The 26,412-nt window shown below is 50.5% G+C and overlaps 1 protein-coding gene and 1 long non-coding RNA gene across 7 annotated transcripts; one reads left to right on the top strand and one right to left on the bottom strand.

The window, feature by feature from the left end:
- Window positions 1-645: 645 nt before the first annotated feature.
- On the bottom strand, window positions 646-3,043 carry KLF2 (KLF transcription factor 2). The gene is made up of 3 exons (XM_037009504.2): window positions 2,861-3,043; window positions 1,818-2,640; window positions 646-1,303 (listed from the first exon to the last, which is right to left on the bottom strand). Exons 1-3 carry the CDS (start codon window positions 2,933-2,935, stop codon window positions 1,128-1,130), a joined length of 1,074 nt encoding a protein of 357 aa, XP_036865399.1. The 5' UTR covers window positions 2,936-3,043; the 3' UTR covers window positions 646-1,127.
- A 121-nt stretch (window positions 3,044-3,164) lies between these two features.
- On the top strand, window positions 3,165-25,662 carry LOC140845607 (uncharacterized). Of its 6 annotated transcripts, XR_012124459.1 has the most exons (6): window positions 3,169-4,575; window positions 6,133-6,495; window positions 6,579-6,819; window positions 7,652-10,841; window positions 22,560-22,742; window positions 24,082-25,662. It is a non-coding gene; the product is annotated as an uncharacterized lncRNA (long non-coding RNA). The 6 variants fall into 6 exon arrangements; XR_012124457.1 differs by having other exon boundaries at window positions 3,165-3,428; window positions 6,579-10,841; XR_012124455.1 differs by having other exon boundaries at window positions 3,165-4,575; window positions 6,579-10,841.
- Window positions 25,663-26,412: the final 750 nt, after the last annotated feature.

Here is a 26,412-nt window from a genome sequence, read left to right as displayed (position 1 = left end):
TCAAGGACCCTCAGGAGGCAGACAGACCATGCTGCATCCTAATACTACCCGCCCCTCCAGAGCTACCTCTCTGGGCCTCAGTTTCCTCATCCAAAAAAGAGCACCCACTATGCACAGCCCTCAAACATGGTGCCATTTTTTCCTAACAGGATGGGGAACTCATCCCTTAAAAAAAAATCCTGCTAAAAGGCACAATAAGTAAAAGGCAAAGCAGGTCAGAGATTCAGCATTTTGCCCCTTCTTGAAAAAAAAAAAAAAATGCCTGCATGCTCCAGAAGTTTGGCTAAAACCTCAGAAGCTTCCAGAAAGAGGTAAGGGTTTTTTTCAGCTCAGCAGAGGCCACGTCAGTGGGTCCAGCACTTTCCCCAGCGCTGGGGGAAAAGGAGGCAATTTATGGCTCAGGGAACAGCCTTAAAATAACTCCCTTGGTCTGAAAATGCAGTGTTTAAATTTATAGAAAAACCCACAGGTTCCTGGCAGCTGGGCGCCGCAGCTGGCATTCCCCCCCCACTGGTGCAGGCTCAGGCAGGACTTCACCCCGCCTCTGCCAGGCCGCCCTCCATCAAAGCTGCCTGTTCCCCGCCCACGTCCCTCCCAGGTGCCCCAAGCCCCTAGCTTCCAAGCAGCCAGAAACCAACTCCGTGATTTGTCAAAAGATGCAAAACTTTTCTTTTAATTAAAAAAAACCCAACAGTCTTATAAAAATGAACTGGCAGCCAAAATGCCCGTGTCCCTATTTACAGTAATACAATACCTGTCACAGTCACTATGTACAATATTATAAAAAATGTCGCAGACAGTACAAATTAAGGCTGTATTTCTCACAAGGCATCAAGCCTCGATTCTCTAGTGTAGACCCGGTGGGGGAAGACGTCGCTTAATTATTGCACCATTTTGAAAACAAAACTCGTCAAGGAGGATTGGGGTCTTCTCCCACCAGGCCTTCAGTCTGACAGGGGCCGGGACGGCACCGTCGTCGTCGTCGGGGGGGTCCCCTCGGTGGCCACGTTGTGCCCTGCTCTGTCCTCTGGGTCCAATAAATACCAGTCACAGTTTGGGGGTGGGGGCCGCTCCCGGCGCGTGGGACCCGCCACGGCCGCGCGCGGAGGGGCGAGGGGGCGTCCAGGCTACATGTGCCGCTTCATGTGCAGCGCCAGATGGTCGGAGCGCGAGAAGGCACGGTCGCACAGGTGGCACTGGAATGGCCGGTGGCCGGTGTGCTTGCGGTAGTGGCGGGTGAGCTCGTCCGAGCGCGCGAACTTCCAGCCGCAGCCGTCCCAGTTGCAATGGTAGGGCTTCTCGCCTGCAGGGAGGGGAAGGCAGCCGGCCTCAGTTTCCCCCCCCAGACCCTCAGTACGCACACTCACCCCGGCGCGAGCATTCTACCCCTAACCAGGCCCTCAAAGCGCTCCTCCCTACCTTTTGAACCTCTAGGGGTCCTAGGTACGTGTACCCCAATCGCGGACCTCCTCATTCTCGCCCCCGGGGATCCGAAGCACGCACTGACCCTGCCCGGGTTTTGAGCCACGACCCCAAAGGGGACCTAAGCTGTGCCCTCTTCCCAACATTCTGATGAAACACAGCGTCCCTCTAGGTCCCTAAGCGCACACCCCCTCCCCAAAGTCCTGGGCCACGCTCGGGGGTGTGGGTCCTCAGCACGCATCCCCCTCCTAAAGTCCTGAGCCACGCTGGTCGAGGGGGGCTCCTAAACGTGCGCCTCCTCCCCAGTTACTGAGCCACGCCCCCTCCCTAGTCTCCTGGGCGACCGCCCCCGCTCTGGGCCCCCGCCGCCGTCCCTGTCGCGCGCCGCCGCCCACCTGTGTGCGTGCGCAAGTGCGCCTTGAGGTGGGAGCTCTTGGTGTAGGTCTTGCCGCATCCCGCGTAGCTGCAGGTGTGCGTGGCGGTGCGCTTGCGCGGCCAGGAGCGGCGGCCGCGCTTGGGCTTGGCCTCCAGCAGCTCCAGCGGGGAAGCGGGCGGAGTAAGAAGACCTCGGGCAGCGGGCGGCGCTAAGCCCAGAGCTGCGGCGGCGGCAGCCGTGGCCGCGTCGTCGAAGAGACTGAAGGCGGCGGGCGCGGGCGGCGCATAGTGCAGGCCGGACCCCGGCGCTCCGAAGCCTGGGCCACCGAAGGGCGGTGGGTAGGGGGCGCGCGAGCCGGACGCGGGCAGGCGCGCGGGGCCATCGGGGCTCAGCGGCGGCGTGTCGGGGGGCTGCGGGGGGCGGCCGCCGGGGCCTCGCATGCACGCGGCTGCCGGGCCTGGGGCGCCCTCGCGCTTGAGGACCCGCGGCCCGCGAGTCAGGCCGGGCGCGCAGCCGTAGCCGCCGCCGCCATCCGCCTCGGGGGGCTCGGCCTTTACCAGGCGACCCGGCGGCGCGAGCAGGAAGCGGCCGTGCAGCGCGGGCCCCGGAGGCACGTCCATCTCGGGCCGCAGCAGCTCGGACACCAGGCCGCCCGTGGGGGCGCCATAAGGCGGCGGCGCGCCGGGATCGGGGTAGTAGAACGCAGGCGGCGGGGGCGGCGGCGGCGGCTCCGGGGCGGCCTCAGCGCCCAGGCCGTCCAGCCCCATGGACAGGATGAAGTCCAGCACGCTGTTGAGGTCTTCGTCGGTGCCGCCTGCCTCGGGCTCTGCGCGCGGCCAGCGCTGCGGGCGACAGGACGACAGGGCATAGGCGTGAGCGCGCGGCAGTGGGCGGGGAGGGTCGCCGCCCGTCGCCTGTGTTCTACCGCCCTGACCCGCAGCTCCCCGTCGCCTGCGTTCTACTACTGTGAGCCTGCGGCCCCCGCCGCCTGCGTTCTACTTCCCCGCAGCCCATGGTCTGCTGCCCTGAGCTGGCCGCCCTCGCTGTCCCTGCCGCCCTCACCTCCTGCAGGCCGCGCTCGCGGCACGGGCTGGCGAAAGTGGAGAAAGACGGCAGGATGGGCTCGCTCAGCGCCATGGCCGGGAGCCGGGGCCGACGCGGGCTCGGGACACCAGGGAGCGGCGGCCCGGAGCCGGGCTGGTCGGGGCGGGGATGGCTCTGCGGGCCGCGGCCGGGCCCGCCCAGGCCTTATAGGCGCGGCGCGCGCGGGGGCCGGGCCAAGGCGGCGACGGCGGAAACGCGTCCCGGATGGGGACGAGCTCCGGGTGCAGCCTAAATTTAGCCGCGGTATATAAGCCGGCGGGCGGCGGCGGCCGTGGCCACTGCGGCCGCCAGGGCTCCGCGCCGCCGGCCGGCCCCGCGCGAGCCGCCGGGCCCGCCCCCGCCCGTCTCCTGGCGACGGCGTCAACACGCGCTGCACAACAGCAGCGGGACGCCCAGGGATCCCCGGGGCGCCCCGTGGGCTCCCGCCTGCGTGGGACACGGAGGACCTGGAGCGGAGGCGGCATCCGGGACCCGGGACTCGGGACTCCGGGCGGAGCGCTGGGCCCGGGGCCTCCCGGGAACCCCGGTGGGTGGGGAGGCTGGGGACCCCAGGACTCATACTGGGTGAGGCGCCGCGGGCCTTTCTTTTGTGTGGGCCCACCCAGCCCGATCCACGGTTGTGCTCCTCATCGTATAAAAGGCCTTGCCCGCAATGTTAAGTCCTTGAGACGCTCTCCCTCAAGGCAACCCTACAGAGCAGGGAAACTGAGGCCCAGGGTAACAGCTTGAGGTCCTGCAGCCACCGGGCTGCCCTAGTGACTTTACCGACTTGCTAAGTGAACTCAAGACGACGATGACAGACTCCAACACAAGACTCAGCCCCCTCCCCCCGGGTTGGGGGGCATCCACAGAGGACAAGCCTGCCCGTGGGGCCCCCACATCACGGGCCTGCTGGAACGGGCCTGCGCTGATGTCCTACTGCGCTGGCTCTGTGTGGGCTTTGGGAACAAAGCAGCCAACAAGCAGACAAGTCCCCTGACCTTGGGGGCTTCCAGTCCAGTGGGGGATGAGGATGTAAAATAAACAAGTATACTGGGAGAGGGGCCTTTTGGAAAAATAAAGCAGGGGAAGGGGATAGGAAGTGAGTGTGCCTGAGAAGCGAGACAGGATGGTGACATTTTGAACCTCACCCAACAGGTGCTGGGTTAGACTCAGAGGAGGACAGAGCCAAGTGGGCATGGCAGGGGGAGCCCCTCATGGCATGGCCTGAAGCCAGCATCTGGCCTGGCTCTCTTGCCTCCAGAATCCTCCCTGTGGGCCCGTCAGCCACAGCCCCCAGGCCCGTTGGTGAGGGGTGCAGGCGGTTCCTGACCTGGAAACCTTCCCTAGCGCCGGGAGGGCTTTGCCACTGAAAACAGCTGGACTACCACACCCCACGCCTGCTGCAGGGAGGGCTGGTGCCTTGGCACCACTCAGGCACTACGGGGCCCCTTTGGGGTCCACAGTCCTGGACCATCCCACCTGCACGGAACCTCAGAGGTGTGCCGCCTCACTGTGGCTGTGGATTCGGCAAACACTTATTGATAAGCCCTGTTTGCCAGATGAGGAGGCCCCGGGAGTGCTTCAGTGCCAGGCACAATTGCAAGAGGGGGCAGGGCTCCCTCTGCAGCTTTCCCAGGCTGCCGGAGACTTCAAGTTCAGCTGCCACCATGATGGTTGAGAGTCAGCTTCAGGTACTGACCACTTGCTGTGTGACCTTGATCAAGTGGCTTTGCCTCTCTGGGCTTGCATCATCATCTGTGAGAAGCAGATAATAATCGTACCTTACCCCAAGGAAATAGTGCGAAGCTTCCCTGGGCTCTGTCTTTTTCTCTGAAAGTGCTGATGATATCCTGAGAGCTCTCTCCAAGTGCTGGGTAGATGAGCCACCTGTGGGTTTTTCCCATTGCCTTTCTCTAGGCCTGTACGATAATGAGGGGAAAATTAAGGGAATTGAATTTGTATGGATCTCAGGTAGTTGCTGGCCTCTGTCCTCCCCCTGGCCTCTGGCAGCTCTCTCCAGCCTCTCTCCCTTTTTTTTTCACCTTTTCTAGAATGTTATATCTTTGGAACAATACAATGTAAACCTTTCTCAGACTGCCTTCTTTCACTTAGCAATGTGCATTTAAGATCGCTCTATATCTTTTGTGGCTTGATAGCTCATTTCTTCTTCTGGCTGAATAATATTCCATGGTGCGGAGGATGTACCACAGTTTATCCATTCATCCATTGAAAGATATCTTGATTGCTTCCTGTTTGGGGCCATATGCTTGGCTGAATATATATGGAGTATGGCTGCTGTAATCATTGGTGTGAAAGTGTTTGCCTAGACATAAGTTTTCAAATTCATTGGGTAAATACCTAGGAATACAATTGACAGACTGAAGGATAAGACTTTGGTTTTAACTGTTTAAGGCTGCCAGACTGTCTTCCAAAGCAGCTGGACCATTTGCATTCCCACGTGCCATGCGTGAGAGCTCACATTGCTCCACATCCTCGCCAGCATTTGATGTTGTCTTTTTTCTGGGTATTTTAACCATCCTAATAGGTGTGTGGTGGTATCTCATTTTTATTTGCAACCCCTGATGACATCTGATGTGGAACATCTTTTCAAGTGCTGATTTTCATCTGTATGTCTTCTTTGATGAGGATTCTGCGTAGATCTCTGCCCCAGTTTTTAACTGGGTTGTTTCTTACTGAGTTTTAAGAGCTCTTTGCATATTTTGAATACCGGTCCTTTATCAGACAGGTGTTTTGCAAAGATTTTCTCCCGATCTGTGGCTTGTCTTTTGAATCTCTAAACAGTGCCCTTTTCAGTGTAGTGGTTTTTCATTTTAACCCAGCTTATCAATTTTTCCTTCCACAGATTGTGCTTTTTGGTCTTGTGCTGGAAAAATTGCCAAATCCCAGGTTATCCTGATTTTCCCCTGTGTTATCATCTAGAAGGTTTCCAGTTTTTCATTTTACACTTAAGTGAATGATCCATTTGGGGTTGTTACTATTATTTTTTGGCATGTGGATATCCCATGGTTCTAGGACCATTTGTTGAAAAGGCCGTCCACAGCTTATTTGCTGTGCATTTCAGCTTAAGTGTGGGCTTTGCAGGCTCTCCCTGGCCCCACTCCTGCCAGCCCCTCCCCAGGCTGCGTAGTTCATTTCTCTACCCGTTTTTGGGGTTTGTTTTACAGCAGTGTCCACCGTTGGTCATTACTTTTATTCATTCATTTGCTTTTTGTCTGTCTCCCCTGCAGAGTGTGTGAATTGCAGGGAGCGTGGGATCCAGGTCCATATTGGATCCACTGTATCTTCAAGCCCAGCTCAGCACACAGGAGGTGCCCACTAAGCATTCAGATGGATGAAGGCTATATCAGTTGCAGCTCTTCAGAGGAACCTCTGTGGGTGGCTTTCTGCTCCTGCAGGACCATCCACTTTCTCCTCCGCAGCCCAGCTTCCTATAGACCTGCCTTGTCACCGTGCGTCAAGGGATGAATTGGTCCCTCACAAGATATGTCCAAGTCCTAAACCCCAGTGCTGGTGAACGTGACCTTATTAGGAAAGCGCCTTGATTTCGGATTCCTGTAAGAGAAGGCACTGCTGTTGGGTTCAGCCACCCGGTTAGTGTCAGTTTGTTGCAGGAGCCCCAGGAAGTTCATGCATCAGGGTGACCAGCTGTTTTCTCTCTCGGCTTCCTTTCCAGACCAGGAACCCCCCAAGGCAGGGGCCTCCCTTGATCCATCTCTGTGTCTCCCAGGCCCAGCTGTGGACCCAGGGTCGAAACAAATATGGTGCAAGGCTGCTGGCCACCCACTGAGGATCTCCCAGAGCATGCAGCATGAGGTACTTCAGCAGAGCACCCGGTGCATGGAGCCGGCACACAGAGCCACCAAGGCATGGAAAAAGCATGGACTTGACTTATCACATTAGCTGTGTGATATTGGGTATGTTGCTTAACCTCTCTGAGCCTTGGGTGTATTGTGGGATAGGAGATGGCATGCTTAAGATGCTCTAGAGTACTTGCTGCCTGATTATGGGCATGAGTGAATGACCCAGACTGCTACCCAGGCCCTACCTACTATGTGGGTATGTGTCTTGGTGAATCTCAGGTGATGATGCTATTGGAAAAAGAGCTCTGGACTTGAGTCAGGTTCCCAGTGCTGCCTCTTGCTAGCTGGGTGATTTACCCTCGGCAAAGCTTTGCAGCCTCTGAGCAGGCTGTCCCATCAGTGCTAAGTGGGAGAGAATAAGGCACATCTCTAAGGGTTACTTGGTCAGTAAGGGAACAGATGATGCTGACCTCTTTCTGGAGGCTTCCCCTCCTCTATTAACAACACAGCATTAATAGTCTAAACCAGGGAAGCAGATTATCTCTCTGTAATCCATTGATAATGTTTTGAGCTCTGTGCTCGCACAGGTTCTGTAATTGCATCCAGGTTTAGTGCTGGGAAACCATGCTGTGATCGATTAGTGATGTCTGTCTCAAATTGATTGGTGATGTCTGTTACTGGTAGAGGGTTTATAAATGATACACATGCAGCTTTGCATTTTCTGTCTCCTGTCAAGCTGTCTTTAAGGGCTCCAAAAACCTGCAAATCAGAAGTTTTTAGTCTGAGCAACCAATAAATGTTGAGCTCCCTCTCTATGTTCTGCTGAACATGGAGAGAAAGCAAAGAAAGTACGCAGCCCATTTCTGCCCACAGAGAGCTTACAATCTCCTTGCGATGGGTCCTGGCCATTTTGAGTATCCTTTACTTCTTTCCACTTTTCTTCTAGAGTCTAGACTGCCTCTCCCTTTACCAGCTGCTCCACTCCAAATAGCTATTGTGTGCACTTGGCCCAACTCCCAAGAGCAAGCGCTCAGGAATTCTGCAGAAAATAACATCACCTAAAATACAGCTGAGCTTCCAAGACAAGTCATAACAGTCTATAGAAATTACAGTTGCATGACAGCAGCAACTGGACAGTGACTCTCAGCTGGGGCAATGGAGGTATTTCTGCTTAGGTTTGTGCAAGCTTTTTGCAGCATGTTGCCAAACTCGGCTACGCATGTTGCAAAGATGTTTGGCAGCTCAGCATTTCTCAAGGATGGGAAGTGATGTGGGCAGGGACACCCCAGCAAGTGGGCTTCTTATCACGGGTCACCACCTTGCTGCTGCTGTCCTCAGAGCCAGGGCCTAATGAGAAAGGGCACTTTCCAAATTGCTACACAATCTCTGGGGTTTTCTTACTGCTTATGAACAATTAAGTGGCAAGTATGCGGGTGAAGGTGCAAGGTTTCATTTGATGGGTGACTGATGTGTTCCTATGAGAAATTCTTATCACCTCTTCACCAGCCAAGCCACGGATGTCTCAGTTTCTCTGATGCAGAGGATAGGAGCTGGGTAGTTGGGGGCAGTCAGGAGAGGACATGAATTACGCACCTGTGTGCCAAGCCCTGCTTTGAAGACGCTTGTGTGTTTTCTTGTTCAACATGGTGTGCAATAAATGGAACGGGGAGCCCTGGTCAGATCCTGGCCCAGAACTTGCAGGTGAGTGACCTTGAAGGAATGGCCCCCTCTTTTTTGAACCTTGGTCCTTCATCCATTAAAGGGGCATGAAAACAGCTCATCATGTGTTGATGAAGACGAGAGTCACCACAGATAAAGGATTTTTTTAGAAGGGGCTTTCCACTCCTGGTAGCTGTTTTTGTTTGCCCAAATCAAGGGCTGGCACACCCTGGCTCGCAGCTTTTTAAGTATGTATCAAAATGTCAATAGTATTATGTATATTTCATGTACATTCCAAGGTTAATTATACACTGTACCCATGTGTATATAATTTTTTTTTCTTTTAGGTGAAATTCATATAATATGGCATTAACAGTTTTTATTATTTATTTATTTTTGGGGTATCATTAATGTACAATTACATGAGCAACATTATGATTACTAGACTCGCCCCATTATCAAGTCCCCACCACACACCCCATTACAGTCACTATGCATTAACCATTTTTAAATGAACAATTTCACAATGTTGCAACTGTCACCTCTGTCTGGTTCTAGAAATTTCCATCACCCCCAGACCAAGAACCTGTCCCCATTAGCTGTCACCTCTCCTCCCCGAATCAGTGGCTCCCACCGATCTGCTTTCTGTCTCTATGGGTTTGCCTGTTCTGGACGTTTCGTATAAAGGGAATCATATGATATGTGACCTCAGCAGCTAAACATGGTTTTTACATTTATGAATGGATGAACAAAAAAGTCAAAAGAACAGTATTTCGTGATACGTGAACACTCTGTGAAAATCAAATTTCAGTGTTCATAAAAATATGTTTTATCGGCACACAACCATGCTCATTTATGGATGTATCAAGATTGTGTGTCTACCAAGAAACACTGGCCCACCAGCAGAAAATACTGAATCTCTGGCCCGAAGCGTAGGAAAGCTGATTCCCTGGGGGCTGCCAGCAGCACTGCCTGTGGGCTCTGCAGTCTTAGCTGGCCTCCCAAGCCATTGCTGCCCCTTGGCATGCACTTAATAGACATCCATGGAGTACTTACCAGGCAGGTGCCAGAGAGTGAGTGGGCCGTCAGCTAGAGTAAGCTGGGCCCTGCCCTTGCTTAGCTCCCAGATGTTAGAACTAGCCAGATAAGTATGAGGATGAATCTAAAGAAATCCGTTAAATCGGGAGTTTGGACATTAAACATCAGAGATGTCTTAAGCACCTGCTCATAAAGGTAGAGTTTATTAGTGATGACAGATTTGAGAGCAATTTTTCTTTAATTTTGCTTAGATGTTTTATTACCTGTTGGCCCATAATGTCTGGGCTACAGGCTGCTTTTTTCATTTTATTTTTACTTCATTTAAAAATTTTTAATTTTGATTTAGATGAAAATTTTAGTTTTTTATTTAGATTTTTCAAATTGTATTTAAAATTAAAAATTTAAATATAGATTACTTTTTAAAATTAAGGTATCATTAATATCCAATCTTATGAAGGTTTCATGTGAGCAACATTCTGATTAGTACATTCACTCATATTATCAAATCCCCCTGACACCCCATGGCAGTCACTGTCCATCAGCGTAGTGATATGCTACAGAGTCACTACATGTCTTCTCCGTGCTGTACTGCCTTCCCCGTGACCTACTTATATTGTGAGGACTAATTATAATGCCCCTTAATCCCCTTCTCCCTCCCTCCCCACCCCCTTCCCTTTGGTAACTGCTAGTCCCTTCTTGGAGTCTGTGAGTCTCCTGCTGTTTTGTTCCTTCAGTTTTGCTTGTTGTTATTCTCCACAAATGAGGGAAATCATTTGATACTTGTCTTTCTCCACCTGGCTTATTTCACTGAGCATAATACCCTCTGGGTCCATCCATGTTGTTGCAAATGATAGGATTTGTTTTCTTCTTACAGCTGAATAATATTCCATTGTGTATATGTACCACATCTTCTTTATCCATTCATCTACTGATGGACACTTAGGTTGCTTCCATTTCTTGGCTATTGTAAATAGTGCTGCGATAAACATAGGGGTGCATATGTATTTTTGAATCAGGGATCTTGTTTTCTTTGGGTAAATTCCTAGGAGTGGGATTCCAGGATCAAATGGTATTTCTATTTTCAGTTTTTTGAGGAACCTCCATACTGCTTTCCACAATGGTTGAACTAATTTACATTCCCCCCAGCAGTGTAGGAGGGGTCCCCTTTCTGCACATCCTCGCCAGCATTTGTTGTTCTAGTCTTTGGATGTTGGCCATCCTTACTGGTGTGAGGTGATACCTCATTGTGGTTTTAATTTGCATTTCCCTGATGATTAGCGATGTGGAGCATCTTTTCATGTGCCTTTTGGCCATCCGAATTTCTTCTTTGTAGAAGTGTCTATTCAGATCCTCTGCCCACTTTTTAACTGGGTTATTTGCTTTTTGGGTGTTGAGGCATGTGAGTTCTTTATATATTTTGGATGTTAATCCCTTGTCAGGTAAGTTGTTTATGAATATATTCTCCCATACTGTAGGATGCCTTTTTGTTCTGCTGATGGTGTCCTTTACTGTACAGAAGCTTTGTAGTTTGATGTAGTCCCATTTGTTCATTTTTGCTTTTGTTTCCCTTGCCTGAGGGGATGTGTTAATGAAAAGTTGCTTATGTTTATTTTCAAGAGATTTTTGCGTATGTTTTCTTTTATGAGTCTTATGGTTTCATGACTTACATTACATTGATCCATTTTGAGTTTATTTTGTGTATGGAGTTAGATGATAATCCAGCTTCATTCTCTTGCATGTAGCTGTCCAGTTTTGCCAACACCAGTTGTTGAAAAGGCTGTCATTTCCCCATTGTATATCCATGGCTCCTTTATCATATATTATTTGGCTGTGTATGCTTGGGTTTATATCTGGGCTCACTAGTCTGTTCCACTGGTCTGTGGGTCTGTTCTTGTGTCAGCACCAAATTGTCTTGATTACTGTGGCTTTGTAGTAGAGCTTGAAGTTGGGAAGCGAGATACCCCCTGCTTTATTCTTCCTTCTCAGGATTGCTTTGGCTACTCAGGGTCTTTTGTGGTTCCATATGAATTTTAGAACTATTTGTTCTAGTTCCTTAAAGAATGCTGTTGGAATTTTGACAGAGATTGCATTGAATATGTAGATTGCTTTAGGCAGTCTGGCCATTTTGACAATATTGATTCTTCCTATCCATGAGCACAGGATGTATTTCTATTTATTGTTGTCTTCTTTAATTTCTCTCATGAGTGTCTTGTAGTTTTCAGGGTGTAGGTCTTTCACCTCCTTGGTTAGGTTTATTCCTAGGTATTTTATTCTTTTTGATGCAATTGTAAAGGAGTTGTTTTCCTGATTTCTCTTTCTGTGAGTTCATCATTAGATTAATATTTTTAGTTTAGATTTTTTACTTAAAATTTTTTTTAATTCTTAAATTTTATTTAGATCAAAATTTTAGTTTTGTTTAGATTTATTTTTATTTAAAATGTTACAATTTTATTGAGATTTTAAAATGTTTTTTATTTAGAATTAATTTTATTTACATTTGAAATTTTTTAAATTTTATTTAGATTTAGGTATTTAAATTTTAGTCTTCACTTCACATTTTTTATTTAGGTTACATTTTTAAATTTAAAATTTACCAAGTGGTGCAACCATCCCCACGACCCAGCTTTAGAACTTCTCTGTCAGCCCAAGGATCTCTCTTGTCCTTCAGGGTCCATCCCAGCTCCCACCCCCAGCCCACGCAGCCCCTGACATGCTCTGTGAGTCTCTGGATTTGCTTTTTCTGGACATTGCATATAAATGCCATCGTACAGTGTGGTCCTTTGTGTCTGGCTTCTTTGACTCTGTGATCTGTGGTTTGCCTCCCTGTTTTGTGTGCATTCCTTTTCATGGCTGAATAGTATTCCATCGGATGGACGGCCCATGCTTGGTTGTCCCCTCAGCTGTTCACATGCAGGCTGCCTCTAAAAGTGCAATAATACTGTATTTCTGTGTCACCTCTTGGAGCCCTGGGACGATCCCACACTCATAGCTTAGAAAAAGCAGTGACATCTCTTCCTGTTTGTGAATCCTGGCCTCCTCTGCCCTTGTTGGCCCAGGGCTCCAGTTGCTGTTGTCTATGAAGTCACCCCTTTGGGCAGCTGGTCAGACCTGTTAGGCTCCCTGGCACGCCCTGCCGGGCGGAGGAGGCTGGCATCCTGCCCTCCTGGATGCCCATGTGTGCTGTGCTCATGTGCCTGGCACAGTGATGCACCCAGCCTGGTGGGAGGAGCAGGGAAGGCCTGGGGGCCAGGGTGGCAGTGGCCAGGTTTTAGACCCACACTGTTGGCGTCTGGGTAGCCCTCTTTCTGGGAGCCTGGCACAGTCCCCTGACCTGCCTGTGGCTTCAGGGAAGGCTGATCCTCCTCTCCCCAGCAAGTGCCACCTGTGCTCATACAAGCTTGCTGTGGCTGTCTGTCATTGGCCGGAGGAACTAGCTTTGAAACTGTCTCTGCCCCTTCCTCTGTGATCCGCCTCACGTGCATTGCTTCACCCCGCTGACCTGCAGTGCTGGAATCAGGGTGGAGAATAATGACAACTTTATTATGTTATTATAATATTATCACCTATTATTAATGATGGGAGCTCAACAGGCTGGCCAGCACTTGTAAGGGTAAATTGTGTAAGGACCCTGTTTAACATTATTAAAGTTTATTTGTAAGGCTCTACATCTTTTGGGACAGATGACTGGGTACTTCTGGATGCCTGGAACCATTTTTTTGGAAAATAAAGGAGCATAAGTATCTTTCAGATCCAGTATTTTTTCACTTTCAATTTTGTTTTTAATTGAGGTGAAATTCACATGATATAAAATCAAACCATTTTAAAGTGTACAGTTCAGTCCCATTTAGTTCATTCACACTGTATCTTGTTCCAGAACTTTCCCATCACCCACTCCCCCCCTACCTCCCCCAGCCCCTGGCAGCCATTGACTTGCTTTCTGTCTCTATGGACGTGCCTGTGCTCGACGTTTCACATACATGGGGTCACGCAACACATGGCCTGTGTGTCTGGCGTCTCTCACTCAGTGTGATGGTTTTGGGGTACATCCACACTAGCATGTGGCAGGGCTTCATTTTTCATGGCTGAGTCATATTCTGCTGATTCCGCTGTGGATGAACCACATTTTGCTTCTCCATTTACCAGCTGATGGATGTTTGGGAAGTGTCCACCTTTTGGTGATTTTGAACAGTGCTGCCGTGAACATTTATTTCTGGACAAGGATTTGCTTGAGACCCTGTTTTCAATCCTGTGGGTCTGTTCCTAGGGGTGAACTGCTGAGTCACACAGGAACTCTCTGCTTAGCTTTTTGGAGGAACCACTTAATCAGAACCATTTTCAAAAGTCTCTGCTGGGCTGGAAAAAGTGCGGGGGTCTTCTAATTTGTGCTTTGACCCTGCACTCTCGGGGAAGGCAGGAGGAAGAAGAGAATTCTTCTGACATTTCTTTGGAGTTTCTATACGTGCAGTCTTGTTTCTTCCCTGCGGCTCCAGCGATGGGTCCGTTCTCTCCCACACAGTCTCTCTCCCCCTGTTCTGAGAACACCAGGCTCCTCCTGTCTCCCACTGGGGTTCTAGCTGTGGGGCTGGTGAGCAGACCCCCCCACCCTTGTCCTTGAATCTCTGACAGGATGGAGCTCACCTGGATGGTGGAAGCAGTCCCTTTACAGATGAGGAAACAAGACTCAGTGAGGGGTTCAGGGTCTCCTGTACCCCCACAGCAGCCCCCTCATTCCCAGTTCTTCAGTATCCCTGCAGCTCGGCACATGGACTGTTGATGAATGGCTGGCGTGCGGCATGTGGTCCCTGTGTTGTGTTATGGAAGCTCTTCTGGTTGAATTTGGGGGAAGGGGTAGAAAAAGAATCTTAAAGACTCTGGTGGAAAAATATCCATGGTAGAGTGGGGTGAATCGTGTCCCTCAAAATATGTGTGAATCTCCCCGCCACCAGCTGTGCATGTGACCTTGGGGGTAGGGTCTTTGCAGATGTCATTTGATGAAACATCTCGGGATGAGATCCTCCCGGGTTTTGGGTGGCCCCAGGTCCTGTGGCAGGTGTTCTTATAAGAAAAGAGAAGGGGAGGCAGGCAGAGAAAGAAAGGCTATGTGAAGGGGGAGGCAGGGATGGGCCTGACGTAGCTTCCCGCCAAGGATGGCCAAAGATCGCCGGCAGCCAGCAGAAGCAGGGATAGAGGCCTGGGGCTGACTCACCCACAGGGCCTCCAGGGGACACCCACACTGCCTGCACCTTGATTTTGGCCTTCCGGCCTCCAGGACTATGACAGAATCAGTCTCCCTTTGCAGTCGGTTGTCACAGCAGCTCCCCGACACTCATACACACAGACGGGAGCCGGCTGGAGGGGAAAGCTGGGGTGTCTGCACTCTGAATGCAGGGGTGAGGGTGGGGGCGTGGGTGTGTCAGGGGCCCCCCAGGGATTAAGGCCCTCCCATAAACAGCCAGGGTGGGGCAAGATAATGCCACCGGAGAGGCACAATTATTATTGTTGTCATTATTATCATTATTAAGTCATTATCAGCCTGTGTGAAGTGGGGGGGCCTGTCCCCCCCTTTATTCCTCACCCCAGCTAGTGAGCCTCCTTCTTCCACCTAGAATTACCATATCAAACACAGGACACCCAGCTACATTTGAATTTCAGATAGACAAGAAGTGACGTTTTTGAAGAAATATGTCTCCGTCTTAGCTTAGGGTCATTGTTGATTTTACAAATAATCTTTTTATGTTGGAATGACAAATGTAACTGCAGAGAAGCTGCAAAGATACTATTTAGAGTCCCGGGGTCTCCTTCGCCCGGTGGTAGCACTTGCAAAGGGATGTGTATCGGGCCTGAGAATTGACGTTAGGACAGTGCTGCGGACTCCGCCCGTTTACTGGGATGTCCTCCCCATTCCCACGAATGACCTCTTTGATCCCAGGATCCCACATCGCAGCAGCCAAGCGTCCTCTAGTCTGTGGCGTTTTCTCGGGCTTGCAGGGTGCTGGCCAGGCGTCTGCGAGGACGTCGGAATGCCCGCCCCCCTGGTCTGGGTTTGTCCGATGCTTCCTTGGGATCGGATGGAGGGTGTCCTCCGCCTCAAGTCATACCAGGGGTACCTGCTGTCCGTTTGCTAACTTCTCACCTGATGCTGAAGGCCATGGTACCCTGATGAGCCTTCCTCAAACATCTTCGGGAACCAGAGAGTTTTAGTTGTTTGAAACCAGAATCTGATGGGAGCCAGAGGCCCGGATTGCTCTCTCTCCTTTCACGGCGCTGCTCGGCCAGGGCCAGATTTCAATGGGGGAAAATGGATGTAGAAGAACTTGCCAACTGCAGAGGCTGGAACCCCCAAAACGGGGCTCTGATTTTTTCCCCAAACACTTTCCCAGCATGGATACATGACAGCCTCAAACAGGTGAGGAGAGATGGACGCTTCTGACTTCTGCTTGAACTTGCAGCTTAAAGAACAGCAGCTGAGCCGTGTTCATGTTCGGGATTGATTTAATTTAATTGGTACAGCGCCTTCGCAAAGTTACCTGAACAATCTGGAGGAGGGTGGAGGCTCAGAGAGGCTGGGGTACCTCCTGGAGGCCACACAGCAACTCGGATCTGCTTGCGCACACCAACTCTGCTCCCTATTGCAAGGAGAAGGCTCTGTGGTTAAGCTGCATCCCCCCACAATGTGTTCTCAGAAGGTGGTGGGCAGGCCAGTGTGAGGACTGCATTATGGGGGCCCCACGCAGGATTTTCCAGCCTTGGCGCTGCGTCGCCCTCTGTGAGGGGAGCCTTCCTGTGCACCATAGGATGGGGGCAGACGGGAGACTCTCTGTTTAACCACAGGAGGTGAGGCTGCTCCTCAGAGCTGTGATTTGTTTCCAGCAAACTCCGGGACCCTGCTGGGCGCTCGGCCCCTCCCCGGCTCTGGGGAGGAAACCTCTCTCCACTGTCACTGTCCTTAGCCAGTGTGGCAGACATTGGACATTTGCAATTTAATATGAAAAGTCTGAGCTCCTCTGACTCAGGGGAGCCATGTGCTCAGTGATCTGTACTGTTTACTCCAGTGACTTCTGAACCGCAGAAAGCCCGTCCCATGCCTGTGTGTGCAGAGCAAGAAAAACCAGAGGGGTGTCAGTTCTCCCAGGCTGACTCATGTGCTGCCGTCCCGGGAGCTCAGCCAAGGTCTGACTCACGGCGTGCAATGTCATACCTGTGCCCCAGGCCCAGGGACTGTGCCTGTCTGAGAAAATATTAGCAAAATCCATGGCAATGAGGGTGGGAAGGGGTGTGAGACCGCGGGGGCCTCACACCCTTGGGAGGAGGGGGAGAGTTTGCAGGAGGGAGGCTGAGTCAGCTGTGGAGGGTGGTGCCAGGCAGAGAGACCCCCGGAGAGAGGGAGAGGGGAGTGGGATGCTGGCCTGATAGGCGCCTTTGGGTTCTGTGCATTCCGTTTTGTTTTTAACTTTTTTGTTTTAATTTACGTAAAATTCATATGACCAAATTAGCCTGTCTTATAGTCCATCTGGGCTGTGCTAACAAACTACTATAGACTGGGTGGCATTTCTAAAAACAGAAAAGGTATTTCTCCAAGTTCTGGAGGCTGGAAGTCCAAGACCACAGTGCCAGCAGACGCAGTTCCCGAGGGGGCCACTTCCCAGCTGACCAACGCCACATTCTCACTGCGTCCGCATGTGACAAAAGGGACTTTGGGAGCTCCCTGAGGTCTCTTTTATAAGTGCACTGATCCATTGTCGGGGCCCCACCCTCATGACCTAATCACCTCCCACAGGCCCCACCTCCTGGTACTTAATACCACCCTGGGGGTTAGGTCTCAACATAATGAATTTTGGGGGCACATCATTTGGTCTAATACATAACCATTAACAATTTAAAGCGTGCAATTCGGTGGCATTTAGTATACCGCTACACCTCTGTCTAGTTCCAGAACATTCCCATCACCTCAAAAGCAGACCCTGTCCCCATGAGCAGTCACTCTCCATCCCCCTTCCCCAGCCCCTTGGCAACCACTGACCTGCTTTCTGTCCCTGAGGATATGCCTGTTTTGGATGTTTCTTGTAAATTGAGTCATACAACATTGTGGCCTTTGGTGTCTTGGCGTCTGTCAGCACGATGGTGTCGAGGTTCATCACATTGCAGCCTGTGTCCAGGCCTCATTCCTTTTCATGGCTGAGTAATATTCCATAGCATGGATGGACCACATTCTATTTATCCATTCATCTGTTGATGAATATATATACATGTATTTGGGTGCTTTTTGCTATTGTGAATAGTGCTGCTATGAATATGTGTATATGAAGATTTGTTTGAACACTTGCTTATGGTTCTATATACTTAGGAGCAAGGTCGCTATGTATTCTGGCAGTTCCATGTATGACCTCCTGAGGAATCACCAAAGTGGTTTCCACAGCAACTGCATCATTTGACATTCCCACCAGAAGTGCACATTCCAGTCTCTCCACACTAGCACTTGTTCATTTCCGTGGTTTGGATTGGTTTGGTTTTGGCCAACCTAGTGGGTTGGATTTGTATCCATTTTTTTTTTTATTTCTCATGATGTTTATTCTTTTATATATATATATATATTAATTTTGTTATCATTAATCTACAATTACATGAAGAACATTATGTTTACTAGGCTCTCCCCTACCCCAAGTCCCCCCCACAAACCCCATTACAGTCACTGTCCATCAGCATATTAAGATGTTGTAGAATCACTACTTGTCTTCTCTGTGTTGCAAAGCCCTCCCCTTTCCCCTAACCCCCACATTATACATGCTAATCATAATACCCCCATTCTTCTTCCCCGCCCTTATCCCTCCCTACCCTCCCATTCTCCCCAGTCTCTTTCCCTTTGGTAACTGTTAGTCCATTCTTGGGTTCTGTGATTCTGCTGCTGTTTTGTTCCTTCAGTTTTTCTTTTGTTCTTATACTCCACAGATGAGTGAAATCATTTGGTATTTGTCTTTCTCCGCTTGGCTTACTTCACTGAGCATAATACCCTCTAGCTCCATCCATGTTGTTGCAAATGGTAGGATCTGTTTTTTTCTTATAGCTGAGTAATATTCCGTTGTGTATATGTAGCACATCTTCTTTATCCATTCATCTACTGATGGACACTTAGGTTGCTTCCATTTCTTGGCTATTGTAAATAGTGCTGCGATAGACATAGGGGTGCATCTGTCTTTTTCAGACTGGAGTGCTGCATCCTTAGGGTAAATTCCTGAAAGTGGAATTTCTGGGTCAAATGGTAAGTCTATTTTGAGCATTTTGAGGAACCTCCATACTGCTTTCCACAATGGTTGAACTAATTTACATTCCCACCAGCAGGGTAGGAGGGTTCCCCTTTCTCCACAACCTCGCCAACATTTGTTGTTGTTTGTCTTTTGGATGGTGGCCATCCTTACTGGTGTGAGGTGATATCTCATTGTGGTTTTAATTTGCATTTCTCTGATAACTAGCGATGTGGAGCATCTTTTCATGTGTCTGTTGGACATCTGAATTTCTTCTTTGGAGAACTGTCTGTTAGTTCCTCTGCCCATTTTTTAATTAGATTATTTGATTTTTGTTTGTTGAGGTACATGAGCTCTTTATATATTTTGGATGTCAAGCCTTTATCGGATCTGTCGTTTATGAATATGTTCTCCCATACTGTAGGATGCCTTTTTGTTCTATTGGTGGTGTCCTTTGCTGTACAGAAGCTTTTCAGCTTGATACAGTCCCACTTGTTCATTTTTGCTTTTGTTTCCCTTTCCCAGGGAGATATGTTCAAGAAGAGGTCATTCATGTTTATGTCTAAGAGATTTTTGCCTCTGTTTTTTTCTAAGAGTTTTATGGTTTCATGACTTACATTCAGGTCTTTGATCCATTTTGAATTTATTTTTGTGTATGGGGTTAGACAGTGATCCAGTTTCATTCTCTTACATGTAGCTGTCCAGTTTTGCCAACACCATCTGTTGTAGAGACAGTCATTTCCCCATTGTATGTCCATGGCTCCTTTATCGAATATTAATTGACCATATATGTTTGGGTTAATGTCTGGAGTCTCTAATCTGTTCCACTCATCTGTGGCTCTGTTCTTGTGCCAGTACCAAATTGTCTTAATTACTATGGCTTTGTAGTAGAGTTTGAAGTTGGGGAGTGAAATCCCCGCCACTTTATTCTTCTTTCTCAGGATTGTTTTGGCTATTTGGGGTCTTTGGTGTTTCCATATGAATTTTTGAACTATTTGTTCCAGTTTGTTGAAGAATGTTGTTGGTAATTTGACAGGGATTGCATCAAATCTGTATATTGCTTTGGGCAGGATGGCCATTTTGACAATATTAATTCTTCCTAGTCAAGAGCATGGGATGAGTTTCCATTTGTTAGTGTCCTCTTTAATTTCTCTTAAGAGTGTCTTATAGTTTTCAGGGTATAGGTCTTTCACTTCTTTGGTTAGGTTTATTCCTAGGTATTTTATTCTTTTTGGATTTGTATCCATTTTTAAGCATCTGCTGTATACAGGTTCTGTCCCAAGCACTGGAGGTGGGGGGTCCCCTGGCCTGGAATAATTTACAATCTAGTACGAGGGTTCTTAACTTGGGATGATGGAAACACAGCCAGGAGGGGCATCCAGGGGGGGCTTCCTGGAGGGAGTGGGAGTAAGGGTAGGAATTGGTTAGGTCAAGAGTCTCAAACTACAGTCCCTGGCCCAGCTGTCTGTTTTTATAAACAAGGTTTTACTGGAACACATCCAATATGGGAGCACGGCCTCTAATGCACTGGAAGCTCCCCGTTGGATTTGGCCTGTGGGGGCCCTGAGGGAGGGTCAAGGGCAAAAGGAAAATGACTTGGAGAATGGGTCCAGTTGGGTTGCTCCTGCCAGACGGCTGCAGGCAACTTCATCTGCTATGGAAAGCCTCCCTTTGCCCCTTCTCCCAGGCCACCTAGTGGGTGCGTCCAGCTGAGCTGTGCCCTGGAGGATGTAGGGACCCTCCCAGGAGACTTTTCTCTTTTTCTGTTTCGGTGGATGGAAACAACATATTTTTTCTGACTGTGACCCCTCCTCCCCCCTTCCCCCACCAAATCCATGTGTTGGAATCCCAAGCCCCGGTGCGGTGGTGTCAAGAGGTGGGCACGTGGGAAGGTGCTGAGGCCAGAGTGTGGAGCCGCCATGATGGGAGCAGTGTCCATATAAAGGGGCCCCCGTCCTCGGAGTGAGGCCCCAGTGGTGCCCTGGTAGAACAGTCATCTGCAGCAGGGACGTGGCTCATGCCAGATGCCGACCATGCTGGCACCTTGACCCCAGGCCGTCAGCCTCCAGACCAGTGAGGGAGAAATGCTTGTTGCGTCTCAGCCCCCCATCCATGCTGCACAGAGTCCGTTCCAGCAGGCTGAGCTGCGGAAGAGGATCTTCATCACCTCTTTGCTCAGGACCCCACAAAGCTGTACTGAAGCTGTTGGCTGGGCTGGGGTCTCATCGGAGGCTCGGGGTCCCTCCAGGTCCCCAGCGGATCTGGGCTCCCAGAGGCCACTAGCCGCGGCCTCTGTGCAGCTGGCAGTGACCTTCCCCCAAGCCCACGACACTGGCTCTCTGCTGCTTCCAGTCTCCGACCTCAAGACCCTCTTTAAAAAAAAAAATTATGTCATTAAGTCTAACTACTTCAGTTTAATGCAACACAGTTTTAAAAAATTGCGATACAACATACGTAATATAAAAATTACCACTTGAACCCTTTTAAAATGTAAAATTCAGTGGCATTAAGTACATTCACATGGTTGTGCATCCATCCCACCATTATCCATCTCCAGAACTTTCCATCTTCCCAAACTGAAGCCCTGTCCCTGTTAAATACTAATTCTTTATCCCCCTCCTCCTGCCCCTGGCAACCCCCTCATTCTACTTTCCATCTCTATGAATTTTACGATGCCGGGGACCTCCTGTAAGTGGAATCATAAGGTGCTTGTCCTTTTGCGACTTACTTCACTGAGCATAGTGTCCTTGAGGTTCACCCGTGTTGGAGCATGAGTCAGAATTTTGTTCCATCTCACGGCTAACATGCCATTGTACGGATCTACCACCTCTTATTTATCCATGTATCTGTTGATGGGCACGTGGGTTGTTTCCAGTCTCCAACATAGATCAAGACAATTTTTTTTAATTAAAAGAAAACGTTGTGATGAAGAACAGACATCACAAAATTTAACTCAAGACCCTCACCTGATTGTCTCAGGCCCACCCAGGATCACCTCCCATCTAATGGATTCAAAATCCAGTGATTTGGGGCCTTAATTACATCTTCCCAAGTCCCCTCTCACCTGTGCCTATAATCTAACCTAAACAAGGGAGCGATATCCCAACACACTCATAGTGCCCACCCATGCTTACGGGGTTGTGCCGAACAGGAATCCGGGCAGACTGGCTCCCTAAGACAAGAATGCAGGGGCCGCAGTGTTGCTCCTGTGCCTGGGCACAGAAGGGGCATCTGCTCACCCGTGATGACTGTGGAGGCGCTTGGCCATCACCATTGCCTTTTGTCCTCATGAAGGAGCCATGTGGAGCAGTTTTCTGAGGGGCTGGCCTGCCAACTGCCAGGGCCTTTCACCAATATTGATGTGCAGTGGCAAAAGGCCCTGTTGGAGGCCATCCAAGGGCCGCATTCCCATGATGCCCATGTCCTGGGCACCCAGAGGCCGGGTGCTAAGGGTGGTGGCCACTGGGGGAGGCCGTGTGAGTGGTGACAGCTCCCAGACACACCTTGTCCTGGCGGGAAGCCAGCGGGCAGTGGGGACACCACCGCCTACAGGGACTGGCCGGGGGGTTCCCACATGGCCTGTCAGCTTCTTCCGGAGGTGTGTTTATGTTTGGGTCCAGTTTGGGGGCCTCAGGTAAGTCACTGTTCCTCTGTTTCCACACCTGCCAAAGGGGGCCCTGGGAGAGAGGGTAAGGCCGAGGCTGTACAGTGCCCGGCGTGTAAGGAGCACCCACAGAGGCCACTGTCACTGACAACAGCTCATCCTGGGAGGGATGGTGGCCCCCATGAGCACAGGGACTCTAAGACGACTCTCTCTCCGTACCATCCCTCTTCTCCCCAGCACAAAGGCTTGTCCCTCCTCTGTGGAATCCCTCTGCCCACCCAGAGTCGGGAACCAATAGATTTTTTTCTTCTCAGAGCACAAGTTTCCTGGGGCACAGGGGCTAGCAGGCTCCAAATGCCTGGAAGGTTCTGCTGAAGACTCCTGGATGACCCTCCACCCCTGAGATGGCAGTGGGGGTGCTGGGTCTGCATCATCCATGCCCTTTTACGCATGCAGTAGGCACTCAATAAATGCCGGTTCCATCCTTTCAAAGGAAGGTAAGACTTGCATGTAGCTGAAGTGTGTTCTCAGTGGATTTTGCCAATGTGACCGTCATCCAGCTTAAGACCTGGGAACATGCAGCAGCCCTGAGGGCCCCCTCTGCTGCGGAGGGAAACCACACCTCAGACCTCTGTCTCCGGAGATGAGTTCTGCCCTCTGTTGCTTTGTGGAATCACAGTGACACCCTCCTCTATGTTTACTCCACATCATGCCCACAGGGTTCCTCCATGTTCTGTATATAATAGGCGGCGGTTCCTTTTCAAGGGTGTATAATTTTCCATTAAATGAATATAGTATTCATGGTGTTCATTCATTGATGCCATTTGGGTTGTTTCCTTTTTTATTTTTATTTTTCTGCCATCATGAATACTGTGGCTCTAGTTCTTCTGTGAGGACATATGGTGTTATTTCTTTGGGGGAGGGTTGGCTGGGCCCTCCGTTTTGTAGATAACTGACAAAGTGATTGTGCCTAGTGAGCGTTTATGAAAGCAAACCAGCCACCTCTAAGTGGAGTGCAGCTGCCCGAGAGCAATGGCACACAGGGTCTACAGAAGGCAAACACCGAGCGGTATTGGGGAGCATCGCTCAGCCGCCTTGGGCCCAGCCTGGGGGGCAGCCGTCGACCATGCAGCTGCAGGCAGGATTTTGTGAAACGAGGCATCCCCCGCACAGCTGAGCCGCAGAGCACCTGTGGCCTCTGCGTTAGGAGTTTATCAGGTCCTGGTTCCAGCAATCGCGCCAGGGAAGGTGTGCAGGTGGCCCCTGAGGAAAATACTGAAAATACTAAATTCGGCATCAGCTGTGCGCTACTTCCCTAAGTCACTGGCTCCTTTCTGTGCACCTCGGGTTTCCCTTTCTGTAGAATGGGAAAGGTGTTCAGGGCGAAGTGCAACCCAGCAGCGCAAGAGGGTCAAAGAGACATCAGTAGAAAGTGAGTACCAAACCCTGGCCCGCCGTGCGCCCCGCAGCTGTGGCCGGGTCCCTGCCCCTCACCGCCCTGAGAGCAGACGTTTCCACGGAAGATTAGTGGCAGTTTACAAGAACTCAGCCTCGCCAGCGTATCTCACATATGAACTTGGCCATCCCACCGGGGCCCACGTTCCCGTTATCACTCCTGCGGAGGAGTCGGGGATCCCCGCCAGAGAGTCACTCTCCCCTCTCGCGTCTCGCTGCTGCCAGCAGCTCCCCGGGCCGCGCTCGGGGGCCCCAGCAGCTGGACAAGGCCGCCGGGTCCGCTTCCAGGGGCCAGTTGCATAAAGTCTGTGTTACGTAAGTCCTGAGTCCGACTGTGGAAAACTCCCTATTTTTAATTTTTTTCTTTCTTCTTCTCTCCAGAAGGTTTTCCAGCGTCACCCCAGCGCCAGCTGCAGGAGGGGGGAGCGGCTGTTTACACATCTCGGTCAGAACAGCGCGCTTGGAGCCCCGGGCACGATCTGTGTGAATGTTTCCAGTGGTGCAAAAACACATGTGATCTGAGGGAAAAAAAAAAAAAAAGAAGAAGAAGAAAAGGGAAAATGAAACAAGAAAACAACTTGTTTTCAAAGTTCCGCAGAGCTGGAACTTGAAGTCACAGCCCCCACGGAGCGGGCTTCTGGCCACTGTGGGGAACTGTTCCGGGAGATTCCAGGGGCTTCCTTGGGCTCCCGGCAGACCGGCCAGCGCATGCCCCCTGGCCCTGCACCCCACACAGTAGGGCCGCCCCGGGGTCCCCTGGAGGATGGCCGGCTGCTTCTCTTACGGGGTTGCAGGCACTCAAGCAGCCCCGTAGTTACTGCAGACCTCGATGTGACAGTCGGGTTTTCTTAAGATGTAAAAACTTTTCCACTCAAAAGGCAGGTTTTGAAAATATGTCTGGTAAGAAGGAGTTTTCCTTTCTTTTTTCTTTTCAGGAGTAGATGTGCAGACCTTGATTTTCAAATGGGCGGTCCAGTGTGTGTGTGTGTGTGTGTGTGTGTGTGTGTGTGTGTGTGTGTGTGTGTGTGTGTGTGTGTGTGAGAGTGTGTGTGTGTGTGTGTGTGTGTGTGTGTGTGTGTGAGAGTGTGAGTGTGGGTGTGAGTGTGTGGGTGTGCCCCGTGTGGAGCCCTCTTGGAGGCCCAGGAGCAGTTCACAGTGGGGGGTGGTGGGGAACTGAGGCATAGCTGCTCCCCCACTGAGCCAGGAGTTTGGCGGTCTGATTTTGAAGCCTCTGGTCTGACCCAGTTTGTCCCTGTCGGGTGAGCCCCCAAGGGTCCATGGAACCCCTGAACGGAAGGCGAGTTGCTGGCACATTAATCTACAAGGCAGTGTCTACAGCTATTGCATGAGGGCCCAGGACACCAGCAAGATAGAAAACCATCGCCCCAGAAAAGGCTGTTGGGGGAGCTAGAGCCTCTCTTCTCCAAGCCTCAGTTTCATCATCAGAGAAACGGGCTGTATCTCTGGGTACAAGCTGGATGTGTGGTCTTGCGGCCCCTTCAACACCCACCAGCTGTTCGCATGTCCGTGCACAAAGAGGCTTTTTCCCGCTTTCCTAGTGCAAACCTGTAACAAGACCACTTTGACCTTTGCGGGAGCAGCTCACAGCTGCAGGGTGCCTTCCGGGGGCCAAGGCCCACTTGCTTTTGTCCAAGGTTTCTGCAGGGCTGTGAGGACCGGCTGTCCCCAGAGTGTCAGGACACCAGATTTAGCAAATAAAACATGGAGCGCCCAGTTAAATTTGAATTTCAGATAAACAACACATTTTTCTTAGCATAAACATGTACTCAATATTGCCTGGAAGGAGACAACATACTTCCTCCAATGAAAAAAGCTACAATAATTTAATAGCGTTTCATAGGTCCTAAAAATGTCATTTTTTCCCTCTAAGGTAAGAAAAGAAAAAACATTTTTTCTGCTCTAAGTGTTCTTATTCTTCCGGTATTAAAGGAAATTAAGACATTTCGGTGGACTCCTGACAGTACTGGGGCTCTGGGCTTCCTGCCTCTGATACGCCACCAGGCCTGGCGAAGGTGACCTTCCCTCTAAGCCTTGTCCCGGGTGGGTGCCGACGGCAGTGGTATCGTAGCACGGCATCACCTCACATGTCCTAAGCCTCGTGCCTCAAGCCAGCTTCTGGGGAAAATAGAGGAGAAATGTCACCTTGTCCCCTGCCCCTCTCAGAGATCTTCCGGTCCTGGTGGCTTGGTGTAAATACAAGGAAGCGTGAATCAGATCTCGGTGCCCTGGAGGCGGGCCTGCGTGAGGTGTCTTTTCACAGCGTCACCTGCATGCTTATCACCCTTTGCTCACTGGCCTTCCGGCGACCTGGGTTTTAGACAAATTTAGATATTCTGTCATCTGACCGAAAAGGACCTTCAAAGATTTCCCAGGGTCTTAACAAATTCTCTGTCACCAGACCTTCCTCCAGGGAGCCATGGAGGATTGGGGGCATCTGGGCTGTCCAGGCCCCTGGTGGATTGGGCGCTTGGGGCCCCCAAATGCCCAGAGGTGCCTCTGATTTCTGGGATATGGGGGATTTCTGCCTGTCTGGAGGCAGTGACTGACACGAAGGCCAGTTGTCAGGTTGAGCAAATGAAATACAAGATCCCCAGTTAAATTTGAATTTTAGATAAATAGATTTTTTTTAAGTATAAGTATATCAAATTGTGGGTGGAATGGGACACACTCAAAAATTATCCATTGTTTATC

Source organism: Manis javanica, chromosome 13 (assembly GCF_040802235.1).
Source record: "Manis javanica isolate MJ-LG chromosome 13, MJ_LKY, whole genome shotgun sequence".
NCBI lineage: Eukaryota > Metazoa > Chordata > Mammalia > Pholidota > Manidae > Manis > Manis javanica.
The sequence above is the reverse complement of the archived record's forward strand: the minus strand, read 5'-3'. Positions and strand labels throughout refer to the sequence as shown.